At 52.7% G+C, this 14,402-nt stretch overlaps 1 protein-coding gene across 8 annotated transcripts in view; it reads left to right on the top strand.

Moving 5' to 3' along the window:
* Nucleotides 1–1,311: 1,311 nt before the first annotated feature.
* CASKIN2 (CASK interacting protein 2) overlaps nt 1,312–14,402 on the top strand; it is a 30,939-nt gene continuing 17,848 nt past the window's right edge. For 4 of the 8 annotated variants that reach the window (XM_048965037.1, XM_048965035.1, XM_048965036.1 and 1 more), the window contains exons 1-2: nt 1,312–1,604; nt 3,597–4,312. In XM_048965037.1, coding sequence (XP_048820994.1) covers nt 4,219–4,312 — 94 coding nt within the window. In that variant the 5' untranslated portion in view covers nt 1,312–1,604; nt 3,597–4,218. Of the gene's footprint in view, nt 1,609–1,738; nt 1,955–2,052; nt 2,195–2,223; nt 2,705–3,596; nt 4,313–14,402 lie in introns of those variants that run through there. The other 4 variants (XM_048965031.1, XM_048965034.1, XM_048965032.1 and 1 more) reach the window with 4 other exon arrangements.

Below are 14,402 nucleotides of genomic sequence, written 5' to 3'. Positions count from 1 at the left end.
ATGAAAGCTGTGAGATACATGATAGGAAATCCAGACTGCTGATGCTAGTTCTCATCTGCTTGTCTGCTGCCAGAGTGTGGGGTTTAGATTGCAGTGTTAGATGCACCCATACTTGATTTTGTGTTCAAAGGCTGTGGATATCCAGGAAACGAGTGAACTTCCCTGTGGTACCCCCTGCTCAAAGGGTGTGTATGACTGCAGAGATTAACACCTAAATGACCCAGCTTTAATGACGTGTGTGTTGCTGAACCTTTGAGTGGGAATACCCTTGGAACACATGGTGTAACTGTGCTACAGAGGAGTGGAGGTGAAGTCCTATCCTGCACAAAGCGGTGATGCGGGACCTGTTTTATACAAAGCAGGGTCTGGGCTACTCTTTGAAAAGCAGGTTCAGTCTGTGTTCAGGGGACTGCAAAGCATAGTTAAGATCCTTAAAAGCACAAAAGGTGCTATGTAAGTTTAGGGGATTATTATAAATGTCAATGTGCTTTACAGCTCTGACGAAACTCAAAGAAGGAGTAACAAGACCATTCACTTCCCTGCGCTTCCTAGCAGGGCTACTTAGGGCTTCATGCTTCAACACAGAAGCTGTAAAATGTTGATGTTTATAATTAGGTGTGCATAATGATCTCTTTATTCCTGAACTCACAAGGCTGGGTGTTTCTGGAAGCATCAGCTTCTCCTCACGACGATTCACCCTGTCCTCCCCTAGCAGGACTGCTCAAGGAACCCTCTTTTGGGGTTGCGTTTGGGACTAAGAGATGCCTGCACCTCCCCTTGGGCTGTGGGCTAGGCACTTAGTGAGTAAAATTAAAGCCTCTGTGTGTTTTTAAGCAGATCAGATGCTGGTAAATCCTGTGGTATCATGTAGCAAAAGCTGTCCAGCTTTATTAGCAGTCTCTTGTTTCAAGAGCACAGTGCTTGCGTGGGAGTGCTCGGTTCTGCTCTCTCTTTCTGCTGAGGGCTGGCAGAAAAGAAGGCGATTTGGAAGAGCGAAGAGTGGTTCGGAAAAGCGGGATGAGTTCGGGGCTGGGATGAGGGGCTGCGGACTTCCGACTTGAAAGGGTCCAGCAGTCTTCAGAACTACACAGCTGAGCTCCGAGCCGCCCCTTCTCGGCAGCCTAACTAGCAGAGCCGGAGCTGGGAGCGCGGAGCGGGACCCAGGAGCCGAGCTCCCGGCCCTTCCCCTGCCCAAATCTGGCGGCGCATCACAGTGAGTGACAGCCAGCCTGGCCCTGCCCAGCCCGCACATCCCGCCGGTTTTTTCCAATCAGACCGGCCCGGGGAGGGATTTCCTGCGGGGACGGGGTCAGCCCGAACAGGACCCGGCTGAGTGCCGTGCGAGCGGAGGAGCGGTTGCTCGGGGCCGCCGGCGTGTTTTTTTTTTGGTTCGGCCCGGCCCGTCCAGTCCAGTCCAAGCTGTGCGTCTCGGTGGGCTGCGAGCGCCCCCGGGTGAGTTGGGTCCGCGGAGCCGCCTCGCTCGGGACGCGGAGCGCGCAGAACTCGGGGCGGTTCGCCCGAAGTGGAGCGGAGCTCCCTCGGAGCACCGCCGGATTGCAGCGCTGTGGTGGGAGGCGGAGCGGGACCCTGCGGGGTTTCCCGAGGTAGGTGAGGTTCTCCCCCGCCCCTCCAAACCGAGTTCCTTTGCCGATTCCTCATTAGCATCTTTCCTTCCTTACTTACGTAAATTGTTTGATGGTTGTTTTCCTTCTCTCCTTTTTTTTTCCTGCGGCTGTAGGACTGTTTCAGATACTTCGGATCTCCGGATGGATTTGTGGGCTGAAGCTTCGCTTTGCTCCTGTGGGAGGGATGTTTTGCTTTTCCAGCTTTGTGCCTTCCTCGAGTCTTGCCTTTGTTGCTGCTCTTTTCTTGGGAGGCTGAATAGGTGGAGATCGGTATTCGGAGCTCTTGATACTTCAGAGTTGTTTGTTGAGTCTTGTGTGCTCCAGGAGAGGTAGGCAGCAGTGTGAGGCAGTTTTCTAGGTGAAGCTGCACAGATAATGAATGTGTAAATATCCTCAACGGTCCTGTATTTGTATCTTGTGCTTACAGAGGGGTGTGGAGTTGGATGCAGATCTCTGAGTGAAATAAAATAAGTAGTTTTGAAGACAGAGGGTTGCAGGAGGCGTTGGAAAGCAATTTGTTTGTGTCAAGGTGTTATGACTCCAGTAGCTGAAACTTTGTTGTACAATAGGTAAGCTGGTGCGGGTGCTCTGTGGTACGGAGACGTGCTATCTGATTTGTGTGTGCATGGGCTTTGGCTTCAGGCACTTAACTCCCAGGCAGCCTTGCACTGATGGGTCATCAGTCAGCAAACCCAGAGACTCAGGGAATGACAGCAGAGGGGTAAATCCTCAGTCTGGTATGGGAACATGGGCATTGTCTTGTCCCAGGAGCTACACCTACATGGGAGCATTGTCTCTGCAGCTGTGCATAAGGAAGGGCTGGAGCAAGGGGAGCCTGGTGCTGGGGATCTGTGCTTGCAGGCAGCTGCAGTTCCCAGTATTGCAAGTGGGTGGGGTGAGCAACACTATGCTTGATGTGGGGTCCCATGAGGGACTGGGACGCCCCTTCTGCTTTTGCCCATGAACCAGGCAGACTTCTCCCACTGTTGCTCTTTCTCTCTCCTGTGTGTTCTGCCCTCAAAACGGTGACCTCGATTGCTCAGAAGTAGAAGCACCCATCGTTATTTAAATGGCTGGGGGTGAGTGCTTTGGAAAGGGAGACAACAGACTTGGGCAGCAGCTGGGGGATACTGAAACTGGTTCCCATCCAACCTGGGTTGGAGTGGTGGGGCGATGTGTGACAGACCAGCAGCTGGAACAATGCATGCTGCCTGCCCTCCTGCTTTCATGCTTGTCCCTGGGGCTTCAGAGCAGCCTGCTGGATACGTGGTCCTGAACCAGCATAGAGTTTCTCACTGCCCTGTTTGGACAACCCAGGTACAGGGCAAAGTGTTGGCTGGGAGATGTGAATGGCTGGAGAAGCCTGGGCCCTTTCCAGGGTGCCCTGTACAGCTAGGACGGGGGTTTCATCATGTTCCCTGAAGCACGGTTGTGCTATGGTTTGCACTCAGCGCTCACTTGGGCCCAGTAGCGTTCATGTATTGGATACAGAGTGTCTTGAATCCCAGAGCACTGAGCTTTCATGGTAGCTTGAAAGGCCAGGGTTTGTCCCTGTACCAGATGGGAAAGGTACCAGGCAGGTTCAGCCAGTCTCAGCGCCCCTGGAAGACTTTGGCAAAACCACCTCAGCTCCATCACTTGGATGCTACCAGTGGCAGAGGGGAGAGGGAGAAGTTGCAGTGACCTGGACCCCATCTGTGGTCAGTGTAGAGTGCACAGCGTGCACAGCCCCATGGGCTGTGAGAACAGGGAAGGAGCAGTGGCAGCACCACTCATCCATCCACAGCTCCCCTACAGAAGGCTTCCTCCACAGGTCCTTCCCTCTTTTTATCACAAGGATGAGCCAAGTCCCACCAGGACTAAATATAGTCAAAGTATTTGTTCTTTGACATGGATACAGAAGCTATCATGATGGTGCCAGCCAGGAGGTAAATGTTCTTTGAAGGCTGACTCTGCTCTTCCCTTCCTCAGGTCCTGGGCTGCTGTGCCAGCCTGAAACAGGGCTCATCTGTGTGCGGGGTTCCCCATTGTGGCTGCAGCACAGTTTCCAAGAGGAATGCTGAAACAAAAGCGCTAATGAGCACCAGAGAGGAAGGATCTATAACTTCCAGATGGCAACAAGCCTGTAATCCCTTTGGGAAGGATTAGGGACTCATCAGCGTGGCAGAGCCTGGCAAGGATAGCCAAGCAAGGCACCTCTGGCTGCAGAGTCCAGTGCAGGTTTGGCAGCATCCTGACGCTGGCCCCGCTGGCTGTCCTGCCCTGAGCTGCCTCGTTTGGTCTTGTAGCATTCTGTGGTGGCCAGTAACTGGTCCTGCAGCACTGAACTCTCCTCATTTTGACTGATGGCATGTTCTTCAGCCTAACCCCATCTGGGTCCTGCTGCTCCCAATGAAGAAAGGGACTTCTGCTGCTGAAAGGGAGACTTCTTCCTTTTTTTTATGTCCCGTGGAATTTTAAGGCATTCTTCTTGCTGGATTTCACCTCCTATTCAGGCATATTTTGAGGATTTACAAACTTATTTCGATGGCTTTATAAACTACTGGGATCTGAAGGCTTCTTCCTTCTGTGCCGCTCCTCCCACCTGTCTGCAATGGGGCGAGAGCAGGAACTGATCCAGGCTGTGAAGAATGGGGACATACCTGGTGTGCAGAAGCTGGTGGCCAAGATCAAAGCATCCAAGACCAGTGAGTATCTGGGTGCAGGGCTGCTGGGATCCTTCCTTCCTCTGGGCATCACTGCATGTCCCAAGCCACAAGCTGTGTCCACAGGTTCTGTGCAGGGCTCATTCTGAACATCTGAGCTGGGGTGCTGGTGCAGACTTTGAACCCCCATGGGAGAGTTATGCTGTGGTTAGAGGCGTGAATGCAGCCTGTGTTGATGAATGACTGAGCTGTAAACGATCCTCCCAGCAGAGCTCGGGTTCCCTTTGGGCTCAGGGCCAGGGGCCCTGAAGTGTGGGCACTGAGCAGGGAAGGGCAAAGGGAAACAAATAGCAGGGGAGACCATGAAGCTGCTTGGGGGGATGTGGTACAAAAGGTCTTTAGCAATTGCCACTTACTTTGTATTTATCTTGTGAAAAATTATCATCCAAGCCAGTCGACTGGAACCAATTGTAAAACCTTGAATTTCAGTCTGGTAATGTTTAACCCTTCAGCAGTCCTGATTTCTTTCATGTATGCTTGGAAAGGCCAGCTGCAAGCAGGCTCAAAGCAAATGGCAAGCTTGACCAGTGTTAGGTGTTTGATGGGCCAATGGCCCACCTCCCATTGGTGTTGTGAAGGTCATGGGGGCCCTGGTGTCTTGAAAGTACCTGACAACTCACACTGGAAACAGAGGGTGTAAAAGGTGGAAGAGCAGACCTAGTGCTACAGAACTTGCAGAAGGCTGAGCTTCATGAGCAGGTACTCTGGTCACTGCTTGCAAGTTGCAGAGAGAAGCAAACTGGAAAAAGTAAACAAAAGAGTGCTTGTCTGCGGGGTGTGAGCAGGGGGAGCTGCACAGCTCCTGTGTGGGATGTGGGAGCCACTCTGGGCAAGGATTGGCCAGAGAATCCCCTGTCCCATGCTTACAGCCTGCAGGGATGACTGACTGGGAAGTTAGAACAGGCAAAACAGATCTAGAATTAGCTCCCTACAGTAAAGTGTTCATATAATCTCCCAAAGAGCCCGTCTGGCTATGGCTGTCATCCAGGCTGTGCCTTGTGGGAGGGTCTCAGGGGTCTCTGCAGGAAAACTTGAGGGAAAAACTGGAGGGAGTGGGGAGAAGCAGCCAGGAGTAAAAGCTCTCATTCTTAATCGGTGCAGCTCAGAGCAGAGAGGCTGGTGCTGAGAAACATTAATTAGGCTGAGGATTTTAGATGTGAGATGGGGATAAAATCCCCAGGATTGGCTCCTAGAAGGCTTTGGTTAGTGCCAAAGCTTTATAAATCTATGTGGGCTGCTGTTTGCCACTGGAGCCAGCCCTGAGCCTGCTTTTATCACAGAGGAGGCTGGGTGCCCCTTTGGGTGACAGGATCAGGTGCCTTTGCCTCTGCTCAGTGCTCAGGATCTGTACCTCTTTGGGGCTGCAGCCTGTGTAGGGCAGATCTTAGGGCTGGAGCAAGATGGACTTGCTCGTGCAGAAGGCCTGAAAGCCGCTCCAAGGCAGTAAATAATGTCAGCAGATGCAACGTGGGTCCCCAAGCTGGTGTCCTGTGGCCAGGCAGCATAATGCGGGCAGGCATGGGGCCCCCACAGCTTTCCTTGCCTGTGTGCCGGGGGTGGACGTCCAATACCTCTCTCCCTGTTAAAGCCTGTCTGTGTTTTCTCTGGCGTCTTCCCTCCCTCCAGCCATGGGACACCCACGTGAATTGAGTGCATTGAAATTCCCCATTGAAGCAGCGTCAGCAGGTCCTTCGCTATGCTTATGTTCATGTTACTCGTTTATAAGGCGGGGAAGCAAAAAGCCCAGGCCATGGCAAGGCACTGTCTGCAAGCCCTGAGCCACTGCATGGGGGGCAGCTGCTGCCAATCCCTTATGCTTCCCTCTGCCTCCTTCTGCCCATGCCATGTGAGTGGAGCGTTTGTTGCTCGTTAAAGTGCCTTTTCCATATGACAGACCGAGATGCTGATTTTTTTTTTTTTTTTTTTTTTTTTTTTTTTAAATCCCTCTAAGAGTCCTTCTGCTGTCTTAATGGATTCAGAGTACCGTCACTGTGATTAGCCCTCCGGGACTTCCTGTGCCTAAAAAAGTCACCGCACATAAGCAAGAATCAAGTGCCAGTCCCGGCAGCAGGAACTTCAGGGACACATTGTTTAATATTCACCGTGTGCAGCCCTCATCCCCAAGCAAGCGCTGCTGTGCAAGTGGGTCACAGCGCCTATTATTGCAAGGCTGCTGGGGGTGTGGAGGAGGGAGGGGCAGAGAGAAAGTTTGAGTTGGGAGGATTAGAGTCAGCATGGGCAGATATCCTGCCTGCAGGAAGGGGCCGTGGGGATGATGCCATAGTCACTCATAGCTGGAAGGAGAGAGTCTGCTCCCACTGCCCCGGCTGTGCTTTGTTGAATTTCCCCTGAGCAGCAGTAGAAACATCCCTCTTTTTAATTTCTTTCTCTCTCTTTCTCCCCTCCCCTCCCCGTCTCAGCACTGCAGAGTTTAATTGAAATTGTTAAACGACCCGTCACGGCTTTGGCCTTTCTCCCTGGCGATCAATCACATTCCTGCCTGGCTGTGCTCACTAACAATGCAACAGAACCAGGGAGGCTGTGCAGGGTGGTAGAAGCCCCTGGGAAGGGGCAAACGGGACCTGCAGACCCCATCCCAGCTCATTGCAGCCATGGCGGGGTGAAGGCAGTGGGGACAGCTGCTGGTGGGGGGGTGGGGAGACTTGTCCGAGGAGTGAGCCTTAATGCCTTGGAGGTAGCCTAGGACTGGAGGTGCTGTGGAAGAGAACAGGAGCTGGACTCACTGTTTGCCTTTCTTAAGGGAGTGGTGAAGCTTTTTGTTTAAATGTGCATGAAGTGCAAAGAAAGTGCAACAGCTGAGCAAACTTGTGCTAAACTCAAGGATAGAGGGCCTTCTTGCTGGGCTTTCACCCAGTGCTGTGGAAGGGCTGGTTGGCCTCAGCCTGCTGCTGACCCCTTTTCAGCAGTGGCACTGAGGCTTTTGGAACTCCCAGACCTCAGATATATCAAGAGCAGGGCATGGGTGCCTGGGATTTGGATCCATCTGGGCTCTGACCTAACAAGCTGTTAAATGCAAGTAAAGCTCCTAATGGGAAGCCTTGGCTTTATCCCCTAGTGTAGGTTGGTGCTTCTTACTGATGGCAGCATGGGACACAGCGTTTTTTTTTGTTGTTGTTTTTTTTTGTTGTTTTTCCCAGTGCCAGTCCTTGGATGCTGCTGTCACTTATCTGGCTGAGGAGAGGGGTGATGCTGAATGGGCTCTGCTGGCTGCAAGTCTGCAACAGGCAGATGTGGGATAATTTGCTCCCTCCCCCTTAAATTTCCTGCTAATCTCTAGTAGCTGTATCAGCTTAAGCTCCAAAGCGTGAGGTTTAATATTTCTCCTGCTATTTGTTAGCCTTTGCTACTGATGCTTGGTGTCCCCATTCTCACCAAAACACCTGCCCTCCCTCTGAGTCCAGCAGGACTTTCTCCTTGTCTCAGTGGCAGCAGTTCCCATGGTTGTGTGCAGGGGAAAAAGTCACTGCTTTTGCCAATCCAGGAGTTACTTTGTGGTGATGTGGATATGCCTTTGCACCAGCTGATGAGCCCAGCTCACTATCCCCATCATGGTGTCCTGCAGGGAGGACTGTCCTGTTTGTGGCTGCTCTTGGGGGAGCTTTGGTAGTCCATCTGTGGGGAAGAGCAGGAGCCTGCCTTGGGCAGCATCGTTATCATTTCAGACTCTGTCATATCCAACTGGTGATGGCAAAAGGACAGTTGGGCAACTTTCCTGTTGTGATTCTGTACTGAACATCACAGCTTGCTGGATCCAGCTCAGCCATCAAGCCAGCATGCAGCCCTCATTGTGTTTCTCAAAGCCTAGGTTTCCAGGATAAGTTCCTAAGCATCCTTGGCATGGTCCTTTCTTCCTATTCATGTGTGCTGTAGATCTGACAGGCTGGACCAGTTGGGTGCAGGCTTGGAAAGCTTGCAGTGTGCTCCAGGGCCACTGTGAATGATGCCATAGAGCTCTGCTGAACCAGGAAAAGCTCTTCATCCCATTGAGAGCCAGCCCAGAGTGAGGAGAGGCACTGTGCCCTGGAGAGCCTGGCTGGCAGTGGCCCTGCACTGGGAAGCTCACTGCCTGCAGCCTGCTGAAACGTGCTTCCAGCCAGCCCACAGTGGGTGGAAGGGAGAGAAGGAGGCTTCAAAGGCTCCTGCAAGCATGGCTGCCTTCCTGCTTCAGGGATTGTGGCGAGACTGCAGTGCACAGCACAGGAGGGCTCCTTTCCCCATCCCACAGCTTCTGGTCTCTCTTGGGGGGTCTCCTCCAGCAGTCATGTGCCAGCCTGCTCTGTGCTCTGTGTTTTTTTGTTTTTTTTTCCTCACCTTCTTTTCCCTCATTATCACAGATCTTGTCTGTCCCAGCTCAGTTGTGGGTTTTAGCACTTTCTATTTCTTTTCTCTCATGGGGAAGAAAGAGCACTACATGGGCAGCAGCAGCAAAAGTAGTGAGCATGCGATCACTTTTCAAAGCCAGCCTCTCACAGTTGTTGTCTTTGGAAAGGGTCCACTGCTGGCCCTGCATGGGGCCCAGAGTCCAGGAAAGCATCTCTGTGCCAAGCACAGGAGATAAACCATCAGCAAACAGTAGTGCAGAGGTGGATGGCAGACAGAAGATTCAGCATGCAGCCTGGTGGACGTAGCCCCATCATTGTCTCTCTTTGCAGCCCATATTCACAGGTCCATATCACCCTCATTCTGGGTCTGTTTTTCTGTCCTCATCCTTTGAAAGTGCTTTTGCAGTCTTCAGTGCCTTGCTGCTGCCTATGCCACTTATTGCTATTTTTCTTCTTTCATGAGTGAAATAGTAGGAAGAAAAAAAGTATTAAGTGTGGAGAATGTCCATAAGGATATCTTAAGGGATGTGCAGGGAGCTGCTCTGGGGCATTGCTTGCCTCCACCTTTGTGCAGCCTGGGGACTGGCCCATCTCTTATGGGAATCGGAAGCAGATTCAGAGCAATCCCAGGCACAGTATGCAGGAAGCTGAGGTTCAGAGCAGGAGAGGGATTTCTGGCACCTTGTGGTGACTCAGCCCTGGACTTGGGGCTCTGCTTCCATCTTACAAGAGCTGCAGAGGCTGTTTCAGTTGCTTGGCTCAGAAGTGTGGCATGATTTGGATGTTAATAACTTAAAAACAGGCAGTCAGGGAAGCTCTTAGCAGCCCAGGACAATGTGTGCTTGGCTGCTGGAGGAGTGCAGGCTGTAATATAGACAGTGCTCCCTAGGGTAGGGTAAGAGATGCAGCAAGGATGTTGCTGGCGCTTGTGTCCTATCTTCTGTTTGCCAGACTGGGACATGTCACAGTACAAGAAAGACAGGGAGCTGCTGGAGAGGGTCCAGAGGAGGGCCACTAGGATGATCAGGGGACTGGAGCACCTCCCCTGTGAGGGCAGGCTGAGGGAGCTGGGCTTGTTCAGCCTGGAGTAAAGAAGGCTGTGGGGTGACCTCACTGCAGCCTTTCAATACCTAAAGGGAGCCTACAGAGGGGAGGGGAATCAACTCTTTGAAAGGGTTGATATGTGTAGGATGAAGGGAAATGGTTTTAAGTTGAGGGAGGAGAGATTTAGGTCGGACATCAGGAGGAAATTCTTTACCCAGAGAGTGGTGAGGTACTGGAACAGGCTGCCCAGAGAGGTTGTGGATGCCCCGTCCTTGGAGGTGTTCAAGGCCAGGTTGGATAGGGCCCTGGGCAGCCTGGTTTAGCATTAAACGTGGAGGTTGATGGCCCTGCATGTGGCAGGGGAGTTGGAGGTTCATGATCCTTGATGTCCCTTCCAACCCTGGCCATTCTGTGATTCTGTGATATGTTGTGGGATGGAGGGGTCCCTGCAAGGAAGTGGCACATGGTGGATAGAGTTGATCTGAGTAGCAACAAACTGTGCATTGTCATCTTCTAACTCAGGAGCATTTGAGCCTCCCCAGTCTGCCCATAGCACTGAAAGGGAGCAGGCTGTTCTGGGACTGCTCTTATTTGCCAGCCCAGAGCAGAGGGGACAGGACTTGGCAATGCCCAAGCACTGCACATGGCTGGCACACATTGGGAGCCACCTCTCATACACACCTCATCCTCTGTCACGTGCTTGGACATTGCCTCGCATGTACCTGGGCTGCTGGCTTTCTGCCACCCAGAGGGAAGCTGATTCTGTATTAAAAGCTCTGACATCCTCCTTGTGAGGCTGAAGATTTGAGTCTGCAACCTAGAAAAGCCACTCAAAGTGTATTCTGCACCATGGGCATTGGCACCTTTGGAGCAAGGGCAAGACTGTCCCTGAAGACAGAACCATGCTCACCTCCTGTCAACTTTCCTGGGCTGAGGGTCAGATCTTTTCTCCAGGACAAGGAGAGCTGACAGCATCTCTTGAAGAAGATGGTTTCCAGCTGCCTGAGAGTGCATGGTAGCAACCGGGGAAGGCCAGGAAGAGTTAAAGAGGTGCTTGGTGCTGTGTGTGTGTGTGTGCATGCACGCGCCCTGCTTTGTTTTTAAAAGCGCTTTGGCTGGCCTGGCCCTATGCCAGCCTCAGGGCTGCCACTGGCAAAATGCAACTTTGGTGAAGAAGTATGAAAGGGCAGAAACTAAATAACAGTAAACCACCTTTTCTGGCTCCTGCAGCAGGCAGGGGGTGGGGAGCTGAAGGGTGGGAGCTGCAAACTTGCTGTTTCCCCCACACTGTGCCTCAAGTTCCCCCAAAATCACACCCTGGCTGTAGAGGCTAGGATCTGCCTGAACCTTTGGCTGCAACATTGCCAGGATTTGCCAAGGTGTCCCGATGAGTCACAGACCTGTCTGGAGATGCCCAACCTGCTTGGAAATGGCTCTGCTGAAGTGATCTTTACCCTGCTGGGGAGGGGCCGGATGTCCTCACCCATCCCTCACTGCTGTGAAATGCCCAGGGCTGCAGCACTCTGCGTGCAGGGTGGATGCACGGTCACTACAAGCTGTTTGCAGTCTGTAAGTGAGAGAAGCTGGAGCAGCAGATCAGTACTGCTTCAATGGCAAGATAAGGGAGCAGGGCAAACCTGCAAGCATGGCAGATACTCGGCTCCTGCAGCTTCCCAAACCTGGTGCAACATGTTTGGGTGTGCTTCTGCAAACCCCTGCCAGTGCTGGCGCAGCTTCTCCACAAGGTCCCAGCCAAATGTGGGAAGACAGCACGTGTTCCCCTTGCTGTGCTCAGGAGCAGTCAGCGTGAGCCAACCCCACTGGCGGCTGTGCCATGAGCTGTGAAATCTCCTGGGATTTCGTAATACTGCCCTTCACCATGAGCACTGCTGGTGATGGCAGTTGCATAACACACCTTGGTGTTTCTGCCTCTGTGTGCAGGAACTCTGCAGTACAGACCTCGTGATCTGTGAGGAGGTGGCCATGTGTATGCTGGCAGTGAGGATAGCGTGGGGTGGCTCAAGCTTTCCATTTTGCAGATGCCTCTTGTCCCCTTGGAGCATTGGTCTCAAAGTCTCCCCCAGCTCCTGTCCTTGCTCTCTTTCCCTTCTCCGCTCCAGCAGTCCAGCTCAGGTGTTAGTCTCATCCTTTGACAAGACCTGAAATACCACAGGTTTGATTTTGTTTGAACTGGTGTGATGGGAAGAGCTGCTCCTGTCTTCCTCAGATAAGCTCCCAGTTATTCTATCAGTTTTAAAAAAAGGGAAAATATACCTCCTTGCAGTGGAAGAGGCAGTGGGGTACTGGGAAGTCAGCAACATCCCTGCAGCTGGCAGCGATCTGAGCTGCCCCAAATGTTTCCTTGTTAGTGAAGCCATGTCCCAGAGCAGCACTGAGCTCTGGCCAAGCGAGGAGGTGTGGTGACACTGTGCTTATTTGCAGCCTAGCTCTGTGGCACAGGCACGTGGCTCAATACCTTGGCAGAGTGATTGTAGTAACATCCCTGGGGCTGTGCTGCTCTGATGGCATTTTTATCTTCCTGTGAAAGTGCAAGGAGTGTGTGGTTCATTTGCCTTAACCAAGGCTGGTGAAATGTGGCCATTCAAAGCTCAGCTGCCTCTGGACCCCTTTGAGGGATCCCCAAACTTGCCCAGTCCTAGGGAGGAACCCTGCTACCTATTGCATTCCCCTGAGGTGGTGCTCTCCAATATGGTATCTGTCCCTATGGTTATATTTAGCAGTGTGCTGGACTGAATGTGACTCTGATGTGGGTGGGGGGGTTTCCAGCTCTGCCCCCTGCAAGTTATGGCTCTGCACCATACCACTGCACCCTGCTGTGAATCCTAAGGGCTTTTTGTGTCCAAATTCATGCTGAATGCAATCCTGGATGTTTTCCTGGCTAGAATGTATATAAGAACTGTGGTGATGAGGGTAAGCTGGTTCTTTGTGGTGCCTTTTCCTGTGAAAATGAGCTAGTGTGACCCTTTTTTCCCCTTCACACTCCCTCTTTCTCCTCCCCACTCCCTCTGGGGGATGCTGCGAGGCAGCAGGTGGAGTTTCTGTGCTCGGCTCCCAAGTCCTGCCTTTGCCGCCAACTCAGGCTTGCCAGGGCCGTTCCTAACACGTACCCGGTGTGCTGGGAAGGCATAAACAGATCAGGTTCCCGGCAGGGGTCCAGGGACCAGGCAGGTCTTGGCATGTGGCCCAGCACTGTGCAGTTGTGTTGAGGTGTGGGAAGCACCAAGGGAGAGTGGCGGAACTGAGGGGACAATCCTTGATCCTGCTGTAGGTCGGCCCTTGTGCAGTATGCAGTGGGAGACAGGGCTGCTCTGTGTTATCCTAGTCCCCAGCTGGTTCTGAGCATCTGCCAGCAGTCTCTGGAACAGCCATAGGGCCATGAACCTGGGCTGGGCAATGTGAGGAACCCATGGACCCTGAGCAGCTGTGGTACAGGGGATCAGGAATGTGGGGCCTGGAATAACTCAGCAGCCGCTGAGGCCCATGGCAGGGTGGTTGCCATGCCCCTGATGTATGTTCTCGTTCTGTCATGGGGACAGGAAGATGCCTGTCCTAAAACATATGGCATGTGGGGACCTACAGCTTGTTGTAGGTACCACAGCCCTGTGACACAGTGAGGCAATTGTTTTACCTGTCCTGTGGCAGGGATAAGGAGAGCAAAAAGGTGTCCTCTCAGGCTGCTCGTTCCAGACTGGGAGAACCTTTGCCTGTGCCAGCAGGGACAGATTTGTCCTTTCTCCTTCCTGTTGTGACCTCACACGAGGGGATGGCACACACAAGCAAGGAGGGATAAGTGTCCCCTGTACCCAAGCCTTTCCTGACTTGCCCTTCCATTGTCTGAGATGAGGTTTGCAGAGTGATCCCTACCAATCCATGTTGTCCCTCGCTGTGTGGGAATGCGGAGCTGCCACTGTTTCATAAGATCCCATTGCTCTGTCCCAACACAGATGCTATCACCAGCTGCAGCAGTGACACTTGCAGGAGCTAGGGCTAAGTGTTGCTCGTCTGACGTCCCTGGGTGTGGTGGAGGCTGGAGCCATGTGTCAGCTCTGTCCTGGAGGGAAGAAAAAGTTTTGCTGGAGCTGCTTAAGGTGGCTGTGGGAAGCAGAGAGCCTCTTCTTTGGTCTTGGCCACACTGGGGAGGCAGCATCCCTTGCCAGAAGAGGGAATCTTTGTCTCATGAAGATGGAAAGCTGATCCCCTGAAAGCATCTGCTGTCTTCCTCATGCCCTGCCCAGCCAAGGGTGTGCATTCCAGAAGAGCTGCCCGTGTGTTAATGAGTGGGGCTGGCTGACAGCAGCACCTGCTCACAGGTCAGAGTTTAGAAAAGGCATCTGCAAGGTATTTTTAAACACTTGTGACTTCACACCCCATCCGCATAGCCATGAGCTGGGAACAGCAGTTTGAGGTTCTGCAGTTCTCAGCTGCAGACAGTTTGTTAACTGTGGGGTGGGAGCTGGTGGAAGGGGAAAATTCAGTTTGAGACCACTACAGCGTTGGGGCAGAGCCTTTATTCAGAGTGGTGACTTAACCCACGGCATTTCTGGGTGACCTTGAGTGAATGGCTTCACCTCCTGGTTCCTCCCCTCCCATCCTGTGTATGCCTTGCCCAGATTAGAATACGTCCAGGGTGGGGACAGTGGCTCCATCTACCCTGGCAGCTCCTG

The sequence above is a fragment of the Lagopus muta genome, chromosome 18 (genome assembly GCF_023343835.1).
Source record: "Lagopus muta isolate bLagMut1 chromosome 18, bLagMut1 primary, whole genome shotgun sequence".
In the NCBI taxonomy this organism is placed as follows: domain Eukaryota; kingdom Metazoa; phylum Chordata; class Aves; order Galliformes; family Phasianidae; genus Lagopus; species Lagopus muta.
The sequence above is the reverse complement of the archived record's forward strand: the minus strand, read 5'-3'. Positions and strand labels throughout refer to the sequence as shown.